Source organism: Megalopta genalis, unplaced genomic scaffold (assembly GCF_051020955.1).
Source record: "Megalopta genalis isolate 19385.01 unplaced genomic scaffold, iyMegGena1_principal scaffold0026, whole genome shotgun sequence".
NCBI classification, from domain to species: domain Eukaryota; kingdom Metazoa; phylum Arthropoda; class Insecta; order Hymenoptera; family Halictidae; genus Megalopta; species Megalopta genalis.
The window spans coordinates 419,197-436,983 of record NW_027476096.1 but is presented as its reverse complement, the minus strand read 5'-3'; the positions used below and the strand labels follow the sequence as shown (position 1 = coordinate 436,983).

The 17,787-nt window shown below is 32.8% G+C and overlaps 1 protein-coding gene across 2 annotated transcripts in view; it reads right to left on the bottom strand.

Annotated features, from left to right (window-relative positions):
• The window catches only part of LOC117220144 (potassium voltage-gated channel protein Shaw), a 419,368-nt gene that overhangs the window by 138,016 nt on the left and 263,565 nt on the right, over positions 1-17,787 (bottom strand). For both annotated transcript variants that reach the window (XM_076527542.1, XM_076527543.1), the window contains one exon: positions 8,560-8,938. In XM_076527542.1, the coding sequence (XP_076383657.1) occupies positions 8,560-8,886 (327 nt within the window). In that variant the 5' untranslated portion in view covers positions 8,887-8,938. The remainder of the gene's footprint in view (positions 1-8,559; positions 8,939-17,787) is intronic.

Genomic DNA, 17,787 nt, shown 5'->3' with positions numbered 1-17,787 from the left:
CAATGTAATTACAACGTAAGTGAAATGCAATGTAATTACAATGTAGTTGAATTTTAATGCAATTATAATGTAATTATAATGTAAATATAATGTCATTACAATGTAATAGAATTATCACGACTCAGACCTAGATCAATAGTTCCGAAATATCTTAGGAAACGTGTTTTGAGAGCTGTTTCCACAACCTTCAACGTTTTGACGATAACCGACCTAAAAATAAATATACGCCGAGTATTTTTCGAGGCACTGTGTCTCACTTATCACTTTGACTGCCGGAGTCACGTACACGTGACTTCGCGAAAATTTGAATTATAAAAATCGATTCAGCGTAGCTTTTTGAAGAATCCATCATAATTATATTATTAACAAAATTTATCCAGTTTATATTATTAATAAGATATATCATAATTGCACTATTAAAAAATGTATTATAATTACACCATTAATACTTTGACCGCCGTGACACCTACATGTAGATAACAGTTATTTAAAATTTAATTTTCGAGAATTAAAAATTCTTCGTCAGTCAACTATAATTTCTTAATTTTATTAAGATTCGCAAGGCGTAAGTATATTGGAAAAGTCACGTATGTCACATAAATTTGCTGTGCAATTTTTATATTTCACCGAATAAAGTACTTTAATTTTATGAAATTTTCGAGATGTTTACCGCGCGACCGTCAAAGTGTTAAGTTTCGTGAGAACCGGTTTGTGTAACTTGGACATGTTCCCATGTGAAAAGACTGCAGATATTCATGCGGTTATATATAATATACTTGACCGGATGATATAGAGTTATATGTCTGCCAATATTTATACATTTTCTAATACATTAACATTTGGTAAATAAGGTTAACTAGGTCGCAACGAAATGTGCAATTTCCTTTGAACTATTTCGAATATGTGTACTCTCGATGTGTACACAATCAGTAATCTTTTCAGTGGCCCCTTTCTATATGCATAGGCCACTCCTTAAGCCCTGAATTATATTATCGTCACATTTTAATCTCAATTCTTATTCTAAGCATCAAATAATCGCAACCGGATCGAAATTCCTTTTATATTCATTGGAACATAATATGTTCCAATACTGTTCCACATACATATTATGTATGGTTGGTCACTAAAACATTTGGATACTTTTTAAAACGAAATAACTTTTTCAAAATTGGACGTAACAACTTAAATTTTCTCTAAATGATAGAAGAATTGATTTAATAGTTAATAGTTAGAAAATTGTTTTCAAAGATTGTAATCATACTGAAATTAAAAAGTGATGTTTTTCAACTTCTTTATCTGAGCCTATAAAAATTTGAAAACAATGTTTGTTCAACTTTGTTATTTGAGCCTATAATGAAAATTTAAAAAGATGAGTTTTGTAGAACTCGGAAACTTATGTACAGGGTGTTCAGAAAGGTTGGGCTGAAACTTACGCTATGTGTCACTGCGGTGAAATAGATTTTTTTATAAATCAACGTTTATATAAATGTAACAAAATTTTGAATATCTTTTCAATCAAGCATTTCTAGACATACGTTTGCATTATTATTTTTTTATCTATTTCACCTTAGTAACACATAGTATAAGTTTGGTTTTAACTGTTCTGGACACCCTATATAAGCTGCAAACAATTAAATATAGTGAAAGTCGTAGTTTTTCACAACTTTCAACCGATGACTGCAAGAAATCTCGAGACTTTTGCATGGTTCCATGCCTGTGGTTTGTCTCTCTGCGTCAACATATTTGAACTATATAAAATTTTCAACATGTACGTAAGCTCAGATAAAAAAGTTGGCAAAACAGTTTTTGAATTCTTTTATCATCCCAGCCAATTGCAATTTTTGCAAACAATTTTTTAGTCATTGTCTAGAGTAGAGTAGTTCTAATCATGTAAATGAATTTAAGTTGCTTGGTTAAACATTAATAAAGTTGTTCCATTTTAAATAACGCTTAATGCTTATGGGACACATAATATTTGAATACTTTATATTGGACCGTATACACATGTCATAATAAGACATTTAGTAGTGTTTTTTAACGTAAGCACTCAAAATTTTCAGCACAATGCCACGCATTACATATACAAATCTCGAGTATATAAAAGCTACTTTCAATAACATAAGAAACCTATTAATTGCTTTTACTTATACTAGATACTTTCAAGCATATACTTAATTTATGCATATCGTCTATTATTTCTATTTCCACCATTTCTTTCATTAATTTTACCTTTATAAAAAATTCACACTTTTGAAAAAATAAAAATTTCATAAAAAATGCAATAAAACAGGAACAAATGTCATGTGCATATTATAATGAAAACAGCAGTGTGCGATTAAGCATGGTACTTGCAACTTTTTATTATAGTATGCACATGACATTTGTTCTTATTTTATTATTCACAAATAGTTTTGTATTTTTTATGACACTTCAGAATAAGCCAGACAATAATTTCATAAAATTGTGCGTCCTAGTCGAGTTTCAAAAATAATTATATCTGGTGCATGATGGCATCTTAAAATGAGTAGGTTTAAATTATAGATAAAAGAATTGCCTGGATTCCGTGTACCGCCTTTGCGAGTAACGCGAGGACTTTTTATAAATAAGAAATAGTATTAATATGTAAATTTTAGCAATTGCATGAATATCCACAGTCTAACGGTTCCAAACTCCTAAACAACTCTATGCAGATGTATGTATAACACCGTTATTACGATTGCCAAAATTAATCGCTGTAAGCCAATGCGTGATTCATCATAGAATAAATATTCCCCCGTGTGGGGATCTTCCATCGATTACCGATTTCATTGATTTAAGAAAGGTATTCATATACGTACATCTATACGTAATACATTGTTCTATTTTCGAAATGAATTGCGTATCTTATACGCACTAATTCACGAAAGTATTCGAACACTTACCATAGAAAAGCTATACATAGCTAATTTGTTCTGTCAACTGTATACGAATTATATGGTGTAGAGTGGTGTGAATAATGACAGACTCAAAGTAATTTTCACGCTTTTAGTAATATTTAATCAAAAACTTAACGATATATTATATTTGTATATTTGTATTTTTTTCATAATCGTGATATACGTAAAGCTGTACAAAGCTAATTTGTTCTGTCAATTGTATACGAATTATATGGTGTAGAGTGGTGTGAATAATAACAGACTCAAAGTAATTTTCACACTTTTAGTAATATTGAATCAAAAACTTAAGGATATATTATATTTGTATATTTGTATTTTTTTCATAATCGTGATATACGTAAAGCTGTACAAAGCTAATTTGTTCTGTCAATTGTATACGAATTATATGGTGTAGAGTGGTGTGAATAATGACATACTCAAAGTAATTTTCACACTTTTAGTAATATTTAATCAAAAACTTAACGATATATTATATTTGTATATTTGTATTTTTTTCATAATCGTGATATACGTAAAGCTGTACAAAGCTAATTAGTTCTGTCAATTGTATACGAATTATATGGTGTAGAGTGGTGTGAATAATGACAGACTCAAAGTAATTTCCACGCTTTTAGTAATATTTAATCAAAAACTTAACGATATATTATATTTGTATATTTGTATTTTTTCATAATCGTGATATACGTATGCTAGACATATTTTGTTACCGTGTTAATATTAATAATAATTTGAAAAGTTATTTAACACAACTTTTCAGCTGCAAGTGTACAAATATTTTTGTGGAACGGTGTGTTTTTACAAAATACGTTATGAACGGTAAGCTGTAATACTTACTTAGTTATGTATTAAAGAAAATGCAATGACATTTGCGCACTTTCTCATACTTAAACATAGTTTGTCAGTTGTAATTAAAAACCACTTCTTCGGAAAATTTTACTGCTGCATTTAAACGAATGACAAACATAAACAATAAAAAAGACGTATACCTTATACAAACAAAGTTAACTACTCGGATTATGTTGCGTATGCATGTATGTAATGGAGTGTAACCATCGTTCATGTGTGAATACTAAAACCTGTATGCTCGCTGAGGAATATATTACTTATATATCAGAGAACAACGAAACAGCCACAGATATAGTCTTATTACTACACATACTAGTAAATGCAATATTACGTAATATTTTTATTTCTTTCATTTATGCCCTTGTATAACACTGGAGACCATGATATGCTACAGGGTTCAACTCGTTTCAAGCTATGCTCAGTCAGTAGTCTTAAAAATATCAATTTTTGGGTTTTGAGTGTTTGTGAAAGTATTATATTTCGAGAATATTCACTGAAAGTTTCATTGTAATAGGATGAAACATAACGAATATATAGTTGCTTAATTATTCAAGAGCTTGGGCTTTAGGAATTCCTAAAGTTTACGGTACAGGCGAATTTTCAGTTTGCAATGTAATATTTACTTAATAGACCGAAAAAACGGAAACCAATTTTTATCCAAAACCGCCAGGAGTGGTGAGAGGAGTGCCAGTGCATCGGTGAAAAAATTATACTGCAGGAAGACATTATTGCGCCGCAAGATAATTCTGTGGAATATAGAATTATCAATTTTCTTGGGGCTTTTGCAACAATCTTAACACTTGTGAGGTGTAAAGTGTGTCACGGAGAAATATAATTTCAGACAGTCAATACACATCGACTTGGATTTGAAATTGTTGCGCTTTGTAAAACATATATCGACCGTACGAGGGTAGAATGCTTCACCGTCAACACAAATAAAAGTTTTGGAGGCTAGTACTTCAGCAGAAAATGACTGATATGGGCCTGGAATTGACGATTCCATCTAAGTAAAAAACTAAACACACTTAAGAGTGAACGTAAGTTGAAACCTTAAACGCGTTTTTCTCGAAACTGCATTTTCAACATCGGTGGACAAGATATCTCGGAAACTATTGTATCGGTTCAGACGAAATTTCTGCAGCCTTTTTTGCATACAAAAACCTTGTCCTGAAACGAAGAATTTTTTCGTTTGAGTATTTTGGTTTTTATAACTTAAAAACTAGCCAATTTTCATCAAAAATCAAAACTTTCAATTCGAATACCTGTCATCTTGTCAAAAAACAATATTTCGAAAAATCCTTCGTTTAAGGATAATTTTAGACTACTAACTAAAGAAATATTCTTCGTACATCATTTCAGATAACCGTCGGCCGAGTGAAGCTGTTCACCGCGTAGTTTATATTGGGTTGGCAACTAAGTAATTGCCGATTTCAGTTATAGATGTCTCTCACTCCCATTTTTATGATATCCGTAAATGTTATATTATAAAATTATTATTATTATTATGTTATTTTTTAGTTGCCAACCCAGTACAATTTTTTAGTTGGCAATTTCTTAGTTGCCAACCCAGTACTAAAAAGTCTACCTTTTCAAATGAAGGAACATTGACTGAAAATGGTTCTAAAAATTTTGAGAAAAAAAATTTCCCAAAAATACTATTTTCTTAAACTCCTAATTGAGCATGACCCCTTAATGTCCATTTTTACATGATGTAAAAAAGATATCTAACATTCTATCTAAACAAGTGAAGGTCACGTTTGTTTCTAGGAAAATATTAAGGATACAAAAAATAGAGCTAGCCTATTATATTGCTAGTTACTGCTATTCTGTTTTTTTTCTAATCTTTATCGTTTACGAAAAAAAACGCTGGTACAAATTACCGCGAACATCCTTTATATTATGCTCATCTGTCCATCCGCAGTCTTACACATAGTTTTCCTTTCCCTCTAATCTAATCATCTACCATTTACAGCACCTTCAATGATATTAGAGGGTCTTTGCTAATCCTAGAATATCTGCCATGTCATCCAAAGGAAAACCGAAGAAAAATCGGTACATACTAATTGCGATTCCGACGGCATACTGGTTTTGGTATTCATACATTTTAGTATTGTGGCAATTTGGTATTCATACATTTTGGTATTGTAATGATTTCGATATTCATACGTTTCGGTATTGTAACAATTTCTGTTATACACATCGGTTTCGATTTAGCCTTGTTAGTAGAATACCAGCGTAAAAATCACGTCGGTTATTAGTTCCTGCTATAATAGAGTGTTAAACCGCGTCCCCACTGAATCGGTATTTGCCAATCGGCAAAGCTGTTCAGCAATGCGAAGCAAGTGCAGACATGCCTTTCAGCTTAGTATGCATATGTGGTCTGAAAAGCCGAATGGGATGCCGATCGTGTTATCGATTCATGTCGGTAAACATAAAAAGAAATCTTACAGAATGCCAGCAGTGAAGCTCCGAATTCGATAGTGAGATTTCAATTGAAATTGAGCACCGATGTACACGCGTGATATTGTATGATAACCTTGACATAACCTTCTGCACCCACAACATTTTCTCAAATCACCTATCAAAGCTCGAAAGTATTGATTTGCGAAATAGTAACCGACGCTTCGAATAAAATATAACATTATGTAACGTTGGAAATGATTGATCAATTTACGCAGAATTTGGTACAAAAGTTTCGGTGTAAAATTTTGGTATAAAATTATTTGCAATTTTTGACAACAATTTATTAGCCATTGTCTAATAATAAACTAGTCTCTCTAACATCGCAAAAACATTTCGATTACTAGGCCTAATTATAAAAATGTTATTCCGTTTTAAAAGTTGTACAAATATTTTGTACACCGACTGTGTTTTACAGATTAATTAGACTAGGCGTCGATCAAAATCAAGTCTTTCATGAAATCGTATAAATGTCTGTAGATGATCTCCTGCGTAAAGTGACATGCATTCAATATCACTACTTTTTCACACCTGTTATGAACAACTATCAGATGAAACTATGGGATTACCTGGTATCTAAAATGGAACATCTAGAAGATTGTATAGAAGAAAAATCGTAGCATATACTTGAATACTTGTAAAATTATTATTCATACAAACATGTTTATAATTTCAATAACTGTAACAATTTCAGTAATCGACAGAAAATACCGTCGCGTTTATAGTTCAGAATGTTCTGTATGGGAGTTTTGGCGCGTCACGTGACTTACCCTCACTTATTCGATTTAAAATCTAGCTTATTCTTCTGGTTACCATGGCCTCAGCTTGGTCATCAAGCAAAGTGGGCAATATAGGATAAATAATAATTTTAGAAAGCAAATCCATACCATTTCTTAGGGAACATAATTCAGGCTATTTTCAATCATTTCTGGAAAATAAGGCTGTCATTCATATTAACATAATAACAACGGTTTTGATCCAAATCAATGTTATGAAATACTATGAAGTAGTAATGGCTGTGTGTAATGAAATTCGAAAAGAAATTTACGTCGATGTTCTTAATAATATTCCGGCTCGTGTATTGAAACCGATAGCAAACAAAGGTATCAAAGTGGAAACAGGTATACAGGGTGAGTCATAAATTAATCCCCACGATTTTTCAGTCCCTTCCGATGGACTGACAGAGGAATGTTTCTTATCGAAGTGAATTAGTATTTAACCGATAAGAAATTGCAATTGTTTAAATTAAAAAACAAATTGATTTCCAATAAAAAACAAAGTCACTGTTATATTTTAAAATTTTTCCTTCAATATCATCTAGAAGTTATCAATTAGCAGGTCATTGAGTTCGTCTCGTCATCGCCTACAATGCTGTGAAGTTAAAATTACCTAGTTTTTGTTAAAAATATAAAGGTGACCTTGTTTTTTATCGAAAAATAATTTGTTTTTCAATTTAAACGATTGAAATTTCTTGTCGGTTAAATACTATTTAATTTTGAAACGAAACATTTTTTTGTCAGACCTTCGGAAGGGGCTGCAAAATCGAAGGGACTAATTTGTGACTCACCCTGTATACAAATATTACTATAATTCATAACAACAGAATTACATTTTTAATATATTTCTTCGCATCCATATTGTTTATTCTATTTTTTTATAATAAATCGAATAATTGATTTTCATGAATTTTCTCGAAAAGTTTATAATAGGACTCGGAATTTGCCAGCATGCAACATTCAAATCCAGTGTAGGCGAACCCTGATCTATAAACACTAAAAAAGGGTGCTTCTTACGTGCTCCTAAAGTTATCCACTGCAGTGTACACACGCATACATAGTATATGTGATTTCTTAAACATCGATGACCTTTGAAAACCTCCGAGAATAAAGTGAAATGAGAAATTTGTTTATATCCTCGTAATTGTTTAATTGCTGTCTCTATTTTCAAGATGCCTTATAAACCGTTCACATCCCAGAAAGTGGTTGGAACAACGTAGGAAGGGAACCTAGGACACCGTATTTAGAACTTTGTTATTAATTTTTGCGCTGATCGAATTCTATTTGAGTGAGTGTTGAATTTTATTTAATCTATTCGATTAAATAAAATAACATTGGCGGTCGAAGTGTTATAGTTGAGAACAAATCTTCCCAGTGACCAGCAAATATGAAAAATTCAGAAAACTTTCGAAACATTTGATTCGTTAATAAAATCGCAATCCCTGTTTCTTAATCTGCGTCCGCAAATAGTGAATGCTGCGTTGTTAATACTTCGATTAAGCAAAGGAAAAAAGCAGGTAGACCATTCGGCGTTTATGTACCTGAGTGTAGGTCATCCAGCAACATGGCTCCACCTGATTGGAATCGAGACCCCAGAAATCGAGTTCTTCCTCGAACAGTGGTCCGCAAACATCCGTTGGATAGTGGAGCTTTCCGGTGCGATAGTAATTGAGGACCTGGGCGAAGACCCCCGGATGTCTGTCGAAGAAGTACTCGTTTAAGATGGGGTCGTAGTTCGCGAGAGCCTCGGTCAACCTCGATAGCCTCGTCGCGGGGATCTTCTTCAGGGTCGCCTTGTACGTTTCGTGCCGGATTCCGCCTACATTCAGGACCACGCGGTTCTCCGAATCCGAGTTTACAAGACTCATTTTGATCACGGCTCTGCTACCGCCGGTCCCGACTCAGAGAAACCCACGCGGCCTAAAACAGAAATAAATAAATACATAATTAATAACGGTTCAATTCAGTAGCTATTCGGAAGAAGGACCTGTGGCGCTAAAACCCTGTTCCGTCTCAGATAAAAAATGTTTCCTTTCTTACAAAGCTGGGGTATTAATAAAAAGCATGTGTCATCCATATTGTAAAAAACTTTACTTTTATTGTGGAACGACACAAAAGAGAATAATTATTTAGCTTGCAATAAAAAATAGCAAAACTCGAAAATAACGATTTTGGAGGCCCTTTATCGAAATATTGTATTTTCACGTGATATTACTGAATCAAAATCATTACAGACGTGTAATATTCTATTTATAATGTGTGTGTGTGTGTGTGTGTGCATTGTAGTATATATAAAGATATAATGAGATATGCGAGAAGTTTTTTATAATATTTATCACAGAGAAAATAAAATTACATTTTCAGTTTTAAATCATAGAAAATTATCTTAGCAATGGAACACAATTAAATCGAATTTTCGTACAAAATTTAATTTGTAATAATTTTTCGTAATTTTTCTGTATATTTTTGCTTAAAAAAGAAAATAAACTTATAATATCCTCTATGATAGTATTTTTCAATGCAACAATTCTCTTATATGGAAAACTTTCATCACATATTATTTTGTAGTTTTTTAAAACATGTGAAAAACTATCAGATTTATATATCATCTTTCTGTATAACTACATTTTGAAATAGAAAATAATTTGATTTAGGTTTGGATAATTTAAGTAATTAAAATATCTTCTAAACCAATGATTTTTCGCGATAAATGCCTTAGTATTTTTATGAATAGAATGACGAGCTGAATCGATTAGTATAATAAAAAATATACCATTACATTAAAAAGGATAAAGTTGACCTTCATATGTTCTCGACGTATTCACCTACGAACATCTTATTAATATCAAATCACGTACCCCCGAAAAACATTCAAATTTCGTTTGATATATTTTTTAGATATTTGCTGGATCGATTTGTGCAGGGTGTATAGGGTGAAAAAAATTATATGTCACGACCACCGCAATGCAATTCTACACCTCTGGATTGGTGGAAATTTGCTTAAAAAATGAATCGAAAAATTGTTCTTAGCTTGCAAAAACCAAGGTCAAAAGTCAAATTTTTTTATTGCAACGCATTGCAAGCCAAACCATTACATAAGTAACGATACTAAATACAATATATAAAAATTATATAGGATATCTCCAAAATGTTCATGTTATAACAATATCATGTTATAACAAGGCTGGGAACTGATTCTACATGCAAAAATAAATCGAGAGGAAAGTATAACATTTTTTTCATTGACAGTATCATTTTCGAGAAAACTGAATTGGAAAATGCATTAAGATCACATGGCTTCTAGTATGACGAGACGTAGAATTGGTATGTCATGGCCAGACGCGCCACTTGATCCCAATTCAGTAGTATTATTTTCTCAACATAATTTTTCTTCAGAAGGGAACCATAAATGAAAAATGTTATTTTTTTTCTTTGACCTATTTTTGCATCTAGAATCACTTCTCGGCGTGTTGTATCTCGATAATGGGGACACCCTATATGTATATGTAAGTTTTATATGTCGTTTTTGTTACTGATTTTTAGATAAAGGGTTGACTTTAGATCTATGGCTCCTTTCAGCGTTTTGTTCTCCTTGACGAGTACTATACGTTGTAAAAAAATTTGTACCATTTGACTTTGATTTTCAAGGTCAAGGACAAAGTTGCGGTCCATTTTTTTTTAGCAATCTTCAACGTTCCAGAGATGTAGAATCACATACACGGTATCGGACAAATGAACAGAGCTGGTTAAAATAGTAGTAAGTGGACATTATACATATTTTAGATCATGCATGTATTTTTAAAAATAAAATATTTGATTTGTTCGGAAGAAAAAATAATAATATTTTAAATTGTATTTTATTCGAAAACCACTGAAAATATTTGTGCCATAATTCGGAACATTTTATTCATTTAATTTATTATCATCATTTTATACTTTAGCTTCAGATTACCAAGATAAACTATTTCATTTAATCTATAGAAATTTTATGTTCTATTTGAAACACTATTTTAAGTGAATTGTGAAAAATCTATGATTTGAAATAGTTCAAGTATTATCAATATTTCCCAGTTTTGCAAATGAAGGGAATTACATAACCTATCGTATTTGGAGAATTTTCATGAGTCATCTGCCGAAAAGTCGAAAGTATTCGTGCAGCAATAAGTAAATCTTTAGAAAATTATAAAACGATTGAAGTTTAGAAACTTTTGAAACTGCCTCAACGATGTGAGTTTCTATGTTAAAAGCAAAATTCAGTTAAATTATGAAAATATCATTCCTAATACATATGAAGTTTATCTGTGTACAATTAAATTTAGTGAGTGATTAATTCAAGAATTCTTATTCATTCTTATTAATTCCAGCCCCCCGACAAGTTCGATCATTTTTATGTCAAATTATTTGTTATTTTACTTGAGCGAATAATTGAAATAAAAAATTATTTGAAAATAATCTATTTGGATCGAAAACAGAATAAAGTTAGTTTTCTGTGTTGTCTGTGAATTAAAAATAATAATCTATAATTATTCCAAATAATTATTTGTTAACTTAATTCAAATAAAATTGCCTGCTATCAACTATGTTTCGACGAATATCGCTCATGACATCAATACATCCTGCACAACTCTATAGCATAGACCTTTCTTCCATAAGTTCAAAACATTTAAAGAATTTCTTTTTTCTATTTAATATCGACTGCTGAGGGAACCGTTACGAGCCGAGGGCTAAGGCAGTTGTGCATGGCAGATGGCTTGTTTAGTTTTTTGGTATCTTTGCAGATTGTGGAAACCATCAGTTAATGAAGTATAGGCGAACTAGCCGATGCCTGTTTCATCACCGGGTGCCACATGATAGATAATTGTGAATTAGCCCATTTCTGTTTCATCATCGGTTGCCATAGGGATAAGGCTTGAAATACGATTTTAGTCCCGTAACTTATTAATGATTTGGTGCGCTTCGAGCGGCAAAAGTGCACCATAGCGGGCTTCATTAGCTACTGGACTCTCGAAGGAATATGAATCAATAAATGAGCCAAACTCTATGTACTACATCTAAATTATAATATATTATCGAAAAGTATTATAACTTCACATTTGTTGAAGTGTGAGGTTCTATCGCGGATTCTAAATTCCATGCCCTCGGTTACGGCACACTGAATGAGAAATGCGGGGGAAATCAGAAGCAACAGCCTAAGCTCTGTTCTAAGCCCGGTATACACGGAGATATCAACTCTAAGATACTGTCCAGGGGGCTACCAATCTAATACGTGATTTTGGAACAGTATTTCAACTGCTATCTAGAATAATATAAGCTTTTCGTACTAAAATTCAATATGGCCGGGAATCTATACAGGGTGGCCCATTGGTAGTAACGCAATTAATTATCTCCTAAACTATAGCTCATTTCCAAAAATACGTGCAATGAATCTTACCATCTTCCGAGGGAAGCACCGCATAATTGCCGCAAATTTCTGGTGGCTGGATGTGCTTTCGAGATTTCAACTTTGATTATTTAACTATTTTTATATGCAAACCAACAATACATTTCAAGTTCAAATTGATTGATCTACAATACTGCACTTTGAAGATCGTTAAAGGTCATTTAATGCTGTTTAAATCTTAGTTAAACGTCCCAAAAGTTCCATCTTCCTTCAATACTTCATTTAATTTTTGGTTAAAACGTTAAACCTTGAATTGATCTTGAAATGCACATTCTGTTTACAATAAAAAAATGTACAGTTCCAGTAAGGAATACCAAAGAATTCTTGAAATCTCGGAAACACGTTCAACCAGCAAACATTTGCGGTCATTGTAGCATGTCCCCTTCGAGTCAGAGTAAATTTCTACTTACTCTTAATAAAATCTTAATAAATATCTAATTGTCTAGATATTTTTGGTATTTTTTAGATATTTGTGGTAGTGGAGCCGGTTTTCAAGCATAATTAACATTATATTTATGGAACAAGACATATTAAATTTTTTTATTCTCTTTCATCTAGTTTACGTTTAAATAAAAGAAACTTAATATGTCATATTCTATAAATACAAAGTTAATTATGCCTATAAACAAACCACAAGTACTGGAATTGATCATATCATCTATATATGAGCCGTTTATTTTGAAAGTGGCATAAGTCACTTTGTTTTTAAGTCGATATATTTAAGGGTTTGCGTTTTAACACGTTTAAAAATATGGATGCTATCTTTTGAGAAGATTTATTTGTATTTGTTATCTCAGGATACTGATATTTTTCTCAGTATAAATAATTTCGTATAAACATTAAAAAATCCCCACTTTTCATCACGGTAAAGTGACTTAAGCCATTTTCAAAATAAATAGTTTAGAAAAATGACTGACATATATTAATTTTGTCCGATGTATTTTACTGAAGTGATGTTTTGAAAGGACAGTGATTTACTAAAATTGTTGAATAAATTACATATATAATAATAATTTATACCATGAACATATTTAATATAAAGGTTTGATTTAAGTATTTTTTATTTTAATATTCATAAAATACAAAAATAATTAGTACATTTTGAAACATAAGTATAAGTAATTTATACGAAAATACATCAGTTCAATTTAATTTTCGTCATCAATAGGAGTGATTAAGTCCTCGGAAATCGTGTTTTGTTTCAAATTTTTAAAATAACTGTGGTATATTGGGGGTATATAATTAAGTAAGGCCATCATGTCTTTGTATTTTGCTGAAGAAACAGGACGAGATCGAGCGTATAACGTATCCATTTCTATTTGTGAATAACGCCTAGGTCTTCCTCTTTTTGGTAACAAATCCAAAGTTAGAAATTCATTTTTTTTTCATCACTATTCTTTCGCACTTATAAAAATAAGCCCAGTGATCACAACCTTTTTAAAAATACTGAAAATAATTCAAAACAATACTTCACACACACTTATCACACGTTTCTATTTCTTTTACACTAAGCCCCGCAATTAATTTCCTGAGTACAACGACTTACGGCACTTTCAAAATAAACATGTTTGTTATACCATTAATTAGCAAAACTTCTCTCGAACAAATCTCAATAGTTCTCAACTTACTGATTGCAAATTTTTTAAAAATGAAAAGATACCGTTCAATTGTAATTAGTGTTACCATTAACTCGATTTTTTGAAAAAGTGACTTATGCCACTTTCAAAATAAACGGCTCATATATCATCTATATCCGTTATGACATACAGAGCGCAAAATCTTGAATACGAGCAGGTTTATGACAGATTAACAGATATGTCTGAACGTGTTATTTTTTAGATTTCTCGGATTTAACTTTTTTACATTTATGTCACCGAAGGAGCCAGGGACTGTAAATTACTCCAGAGCAAACACGCAATGCCCAAACGCCCCGACTTCCAGCTCAATAGCAACGACCCGTCATAAACTTCTCTATACAGCGCAGTGGGTAACGAGACTGCACGGCACCCAACAGGGATGTCAACCGTGTCTCCCTTACTCATCGCCCTCCTAGTATTGTAGCCAGTGGCCACTATAATAACTCCGTAGACATTATATACAACATTGTCAACGCTTCTACCAAACAGATTGCTGTACCAGAACATGAGCGACGAAAACTCGTTATTGCTTCTGCATGACGTCTGCGTCGAACATTGGAATACCTACGTTAGTGATAGTTCGATTTTAAAGAAAATCGAATTTAAATAGCTTGACGGTATACTCCGCTTTCGGTTAATTTATGTAGTATTTCGAGAATCGCCTCATCTCAAGATTCATAAAAGTAACTCTCATAAACGTTTACTATGACAGAAGATGGCCATCTGTTCGTCAAGCGTGCTGTGATCAGGGTTTTCCAGGTAAAGTTAATGCGAGTCACTGCGTGGTGGGAAAATGCTGATGAAACGGCAGATTTTGGGGAGACAGCAGTGTTGCCAGGAAATTGATGGCGCGAGGGGAATTTCCCGCCCTCTGCTCTATGTCCGACAATCTCCGATAAATTGAAGATGGTGTAATGGAGGGGAGACGTAGCAGCACTAGATCGTCACGTGACGGCGCGTAGGTCAACCTTTTGGCCACGGCGCATCCCCTCTACTTCAATGTTTTCCTATCCGAGATTCTCCAATAGGAGTGAGGGGAAATAGGAGCTTGTGGAAAATTAAAGTGGAGTACGATTTTCGGAGAGCCCCACGCGTCATCAATTTTCTGGCAACTCTAGCAGACAATGTAGCAGCAGCGTTTGAGAGGTGCATTCGATTTTTCGATGCGATGAAGTTGTTTCGAACTTGTCATAAGTTGTTATCTGTTATAATTTGAAGATAGTACGTGCAATTTTGTTTAATCCATTTTATTTGTCTTCCTTTATTCTGATTAATAAATATTAGTTTCATAAATCCTACTCTCTCAAGGTGTAGTTTCGTCAACGAACGAACGATGATTGGCAACTCGTAGTTGAATAAATATTCAATGGAGCCCATTCATTGACATATGTTTAGAAAGTAGGAACTTTTAACTTTCGCCCCTCGTCTCCAGCTATCGAATGTAACTAGGTCATCGAAGTGTTACGGCATTATACATGAACGAATTCGTATTTTTGCCATCTAAAATATTGCATTGACGAAAAAATACTGTCCTGTTTAAACAATCGACAGTGACCTTGAAAACTCGGCGTAAGCTGACCTAGAAAAAAATGCCCTACATCAGGCGTAACAGAGATATTACGTGTGTTCAAAATGAAAAGAATACCCCGCAGATTTATCATTTTAATTTAAGAAGTTGCGGTTATCTTATTTTTTGTTTTACTTTGTATCAATTCATTTCAAACCACTGAATTTTTTTGATTTTATAACTAATGAATAACTTCCCGTACAAATTCAATAATTAGACCCCGATTAGATCCCGAGTCCGCCGCGCGAACGATTGTCAGACCGTACGTCGATTCAAAGTTAATACAGAGATTAAGGATTCTTTGATGCGTTAGATGTTTCATGTACATCAATTTTTGCAACCGCGTCAAATATTTTATTGTAATTTAACGTAAATTTCATATAAAGTATCAACATGTCACCTTTTAAACTTCGATTTTATTCTTGCAAATAAGAAATTACGAAGCATAAATGTAGAAGCATTACACTGTCCAACAAGAATTTGATCTGTATTACCCAGTGCATGATCTTTATATTGGGTTGGCAACTATGTAATTGCCGATTTGTTCAATGAAATAAAAAACATTTTTTACTTGGAATGAAGTTTAATCTGTAATGTATTTTCCACTTTGTTCGATGACCTTTTGCCATCTCTCTGACAACTTGAAAATTCCACGCTCGTAGAAAGTCTGATCCTTTTTGGCCAAAAACTGAGTTAAGTGAGATTTTACAGCGTCATCATCATTAAAAGTTTTACCACGAAGGGAGTTGTCCAGGGATCGTAATAAGTGGTAATCCGATGGCGCGAGATCAGGGCTATATGGTGGGTGTAACATCAATTCCCAACCAATATCCATCAATTTTTGCCGAGTGGACAAAGACGTGTGCGGTCTAGCATTGTTCTGCTGGAAAATGACACCTTTACGATTAACCAATTCTGGTCGCTTTTCCTTGACCGCTACATTCAATTTGTCCAGTTGCTAACATTCACGGATAATAAAAAATTACATAATAATAATAATAATAATAATAATAATAATAATAATTTTATAATATAACATTTACGGATATCATAATAATGGGAGTGAGGGACATCTATAACTGAAATCGGCAATTACTTAGTTGCCAACCTAATAGAATTTGTCATCCGAAAGACGAATCCAAAAACAGAATTGCTCTCTCACCCTTAGTTTTCGAAAAACATGAATTATTTCAAGATAGCCATATTTTGGCATTACATAAAAATAAAGAACATTAGAAAGTTCGGACTTGTCTCACAAGATAGAGAAAAGATCATCGAACGTTATAATTTATCTTATTTCAAGTGGTTGTAAATATCCATCAAAGTTCAAAAAGAGTCGTCGCGCGCATTTTTTAACCTATATTTTCGTAGCTTCACGAAAAGTTCTTCATCTAGTTCGTCATCTTCAATTCTCTATTCTCTAGCACCGGATTCCATGGACATTTTTGAAGAGGGAAGCGTTTAATAGTCTCGTTGGAACGATGCTCGATTCAACTGAGAACGCATGCACTCGATGTCTTGCTGCCATGCGGCTATCGCTCGTTTCGGCACTGCCGTAGCTACGTGGAATCACGGAACCCTAAGCCCTAATTTTTGTATATATGTTGTTTCATTTTTTCATAGGTTCTTTTTCACGGAGCACCTTTTCCATTATCACATTTTTTGCTACTTTTGGAAAATTTCAATATTTAATTCATGAATACGAATTTTTTGTCTGTACAAATCTGTTTACAAACGAAAACAATTGAGCATGATTTTTTTTAATTTTTCTGCCCGTCGTCAGTTGACATTTCCTCGATTTGTTTGAATCGAATCTCGTTCCGATGCGGTAATTAATAATTCGATGCTATGTAGTGAATTACTGCCACACAGATGGAGAATTTTTCGTAAAATTACGAAAATATTGGGTAAAAAATGTCCGCTACGATTATTTTTGAATTTTGATGGATATTTACAACCACTTGAAATAAGATGAATTAAAAACTGAGTATGTTCCGGTATCTTTCCTCTATCTCTTAGGATAAATTCGAACTTTCTAATGTTTTTCGTTTTTACGCAATGCTACCATTTGTCAATAGCAGTGCTATTTTACGAAAATTCATGCTTTTTGAAATCCGGGGCTGAT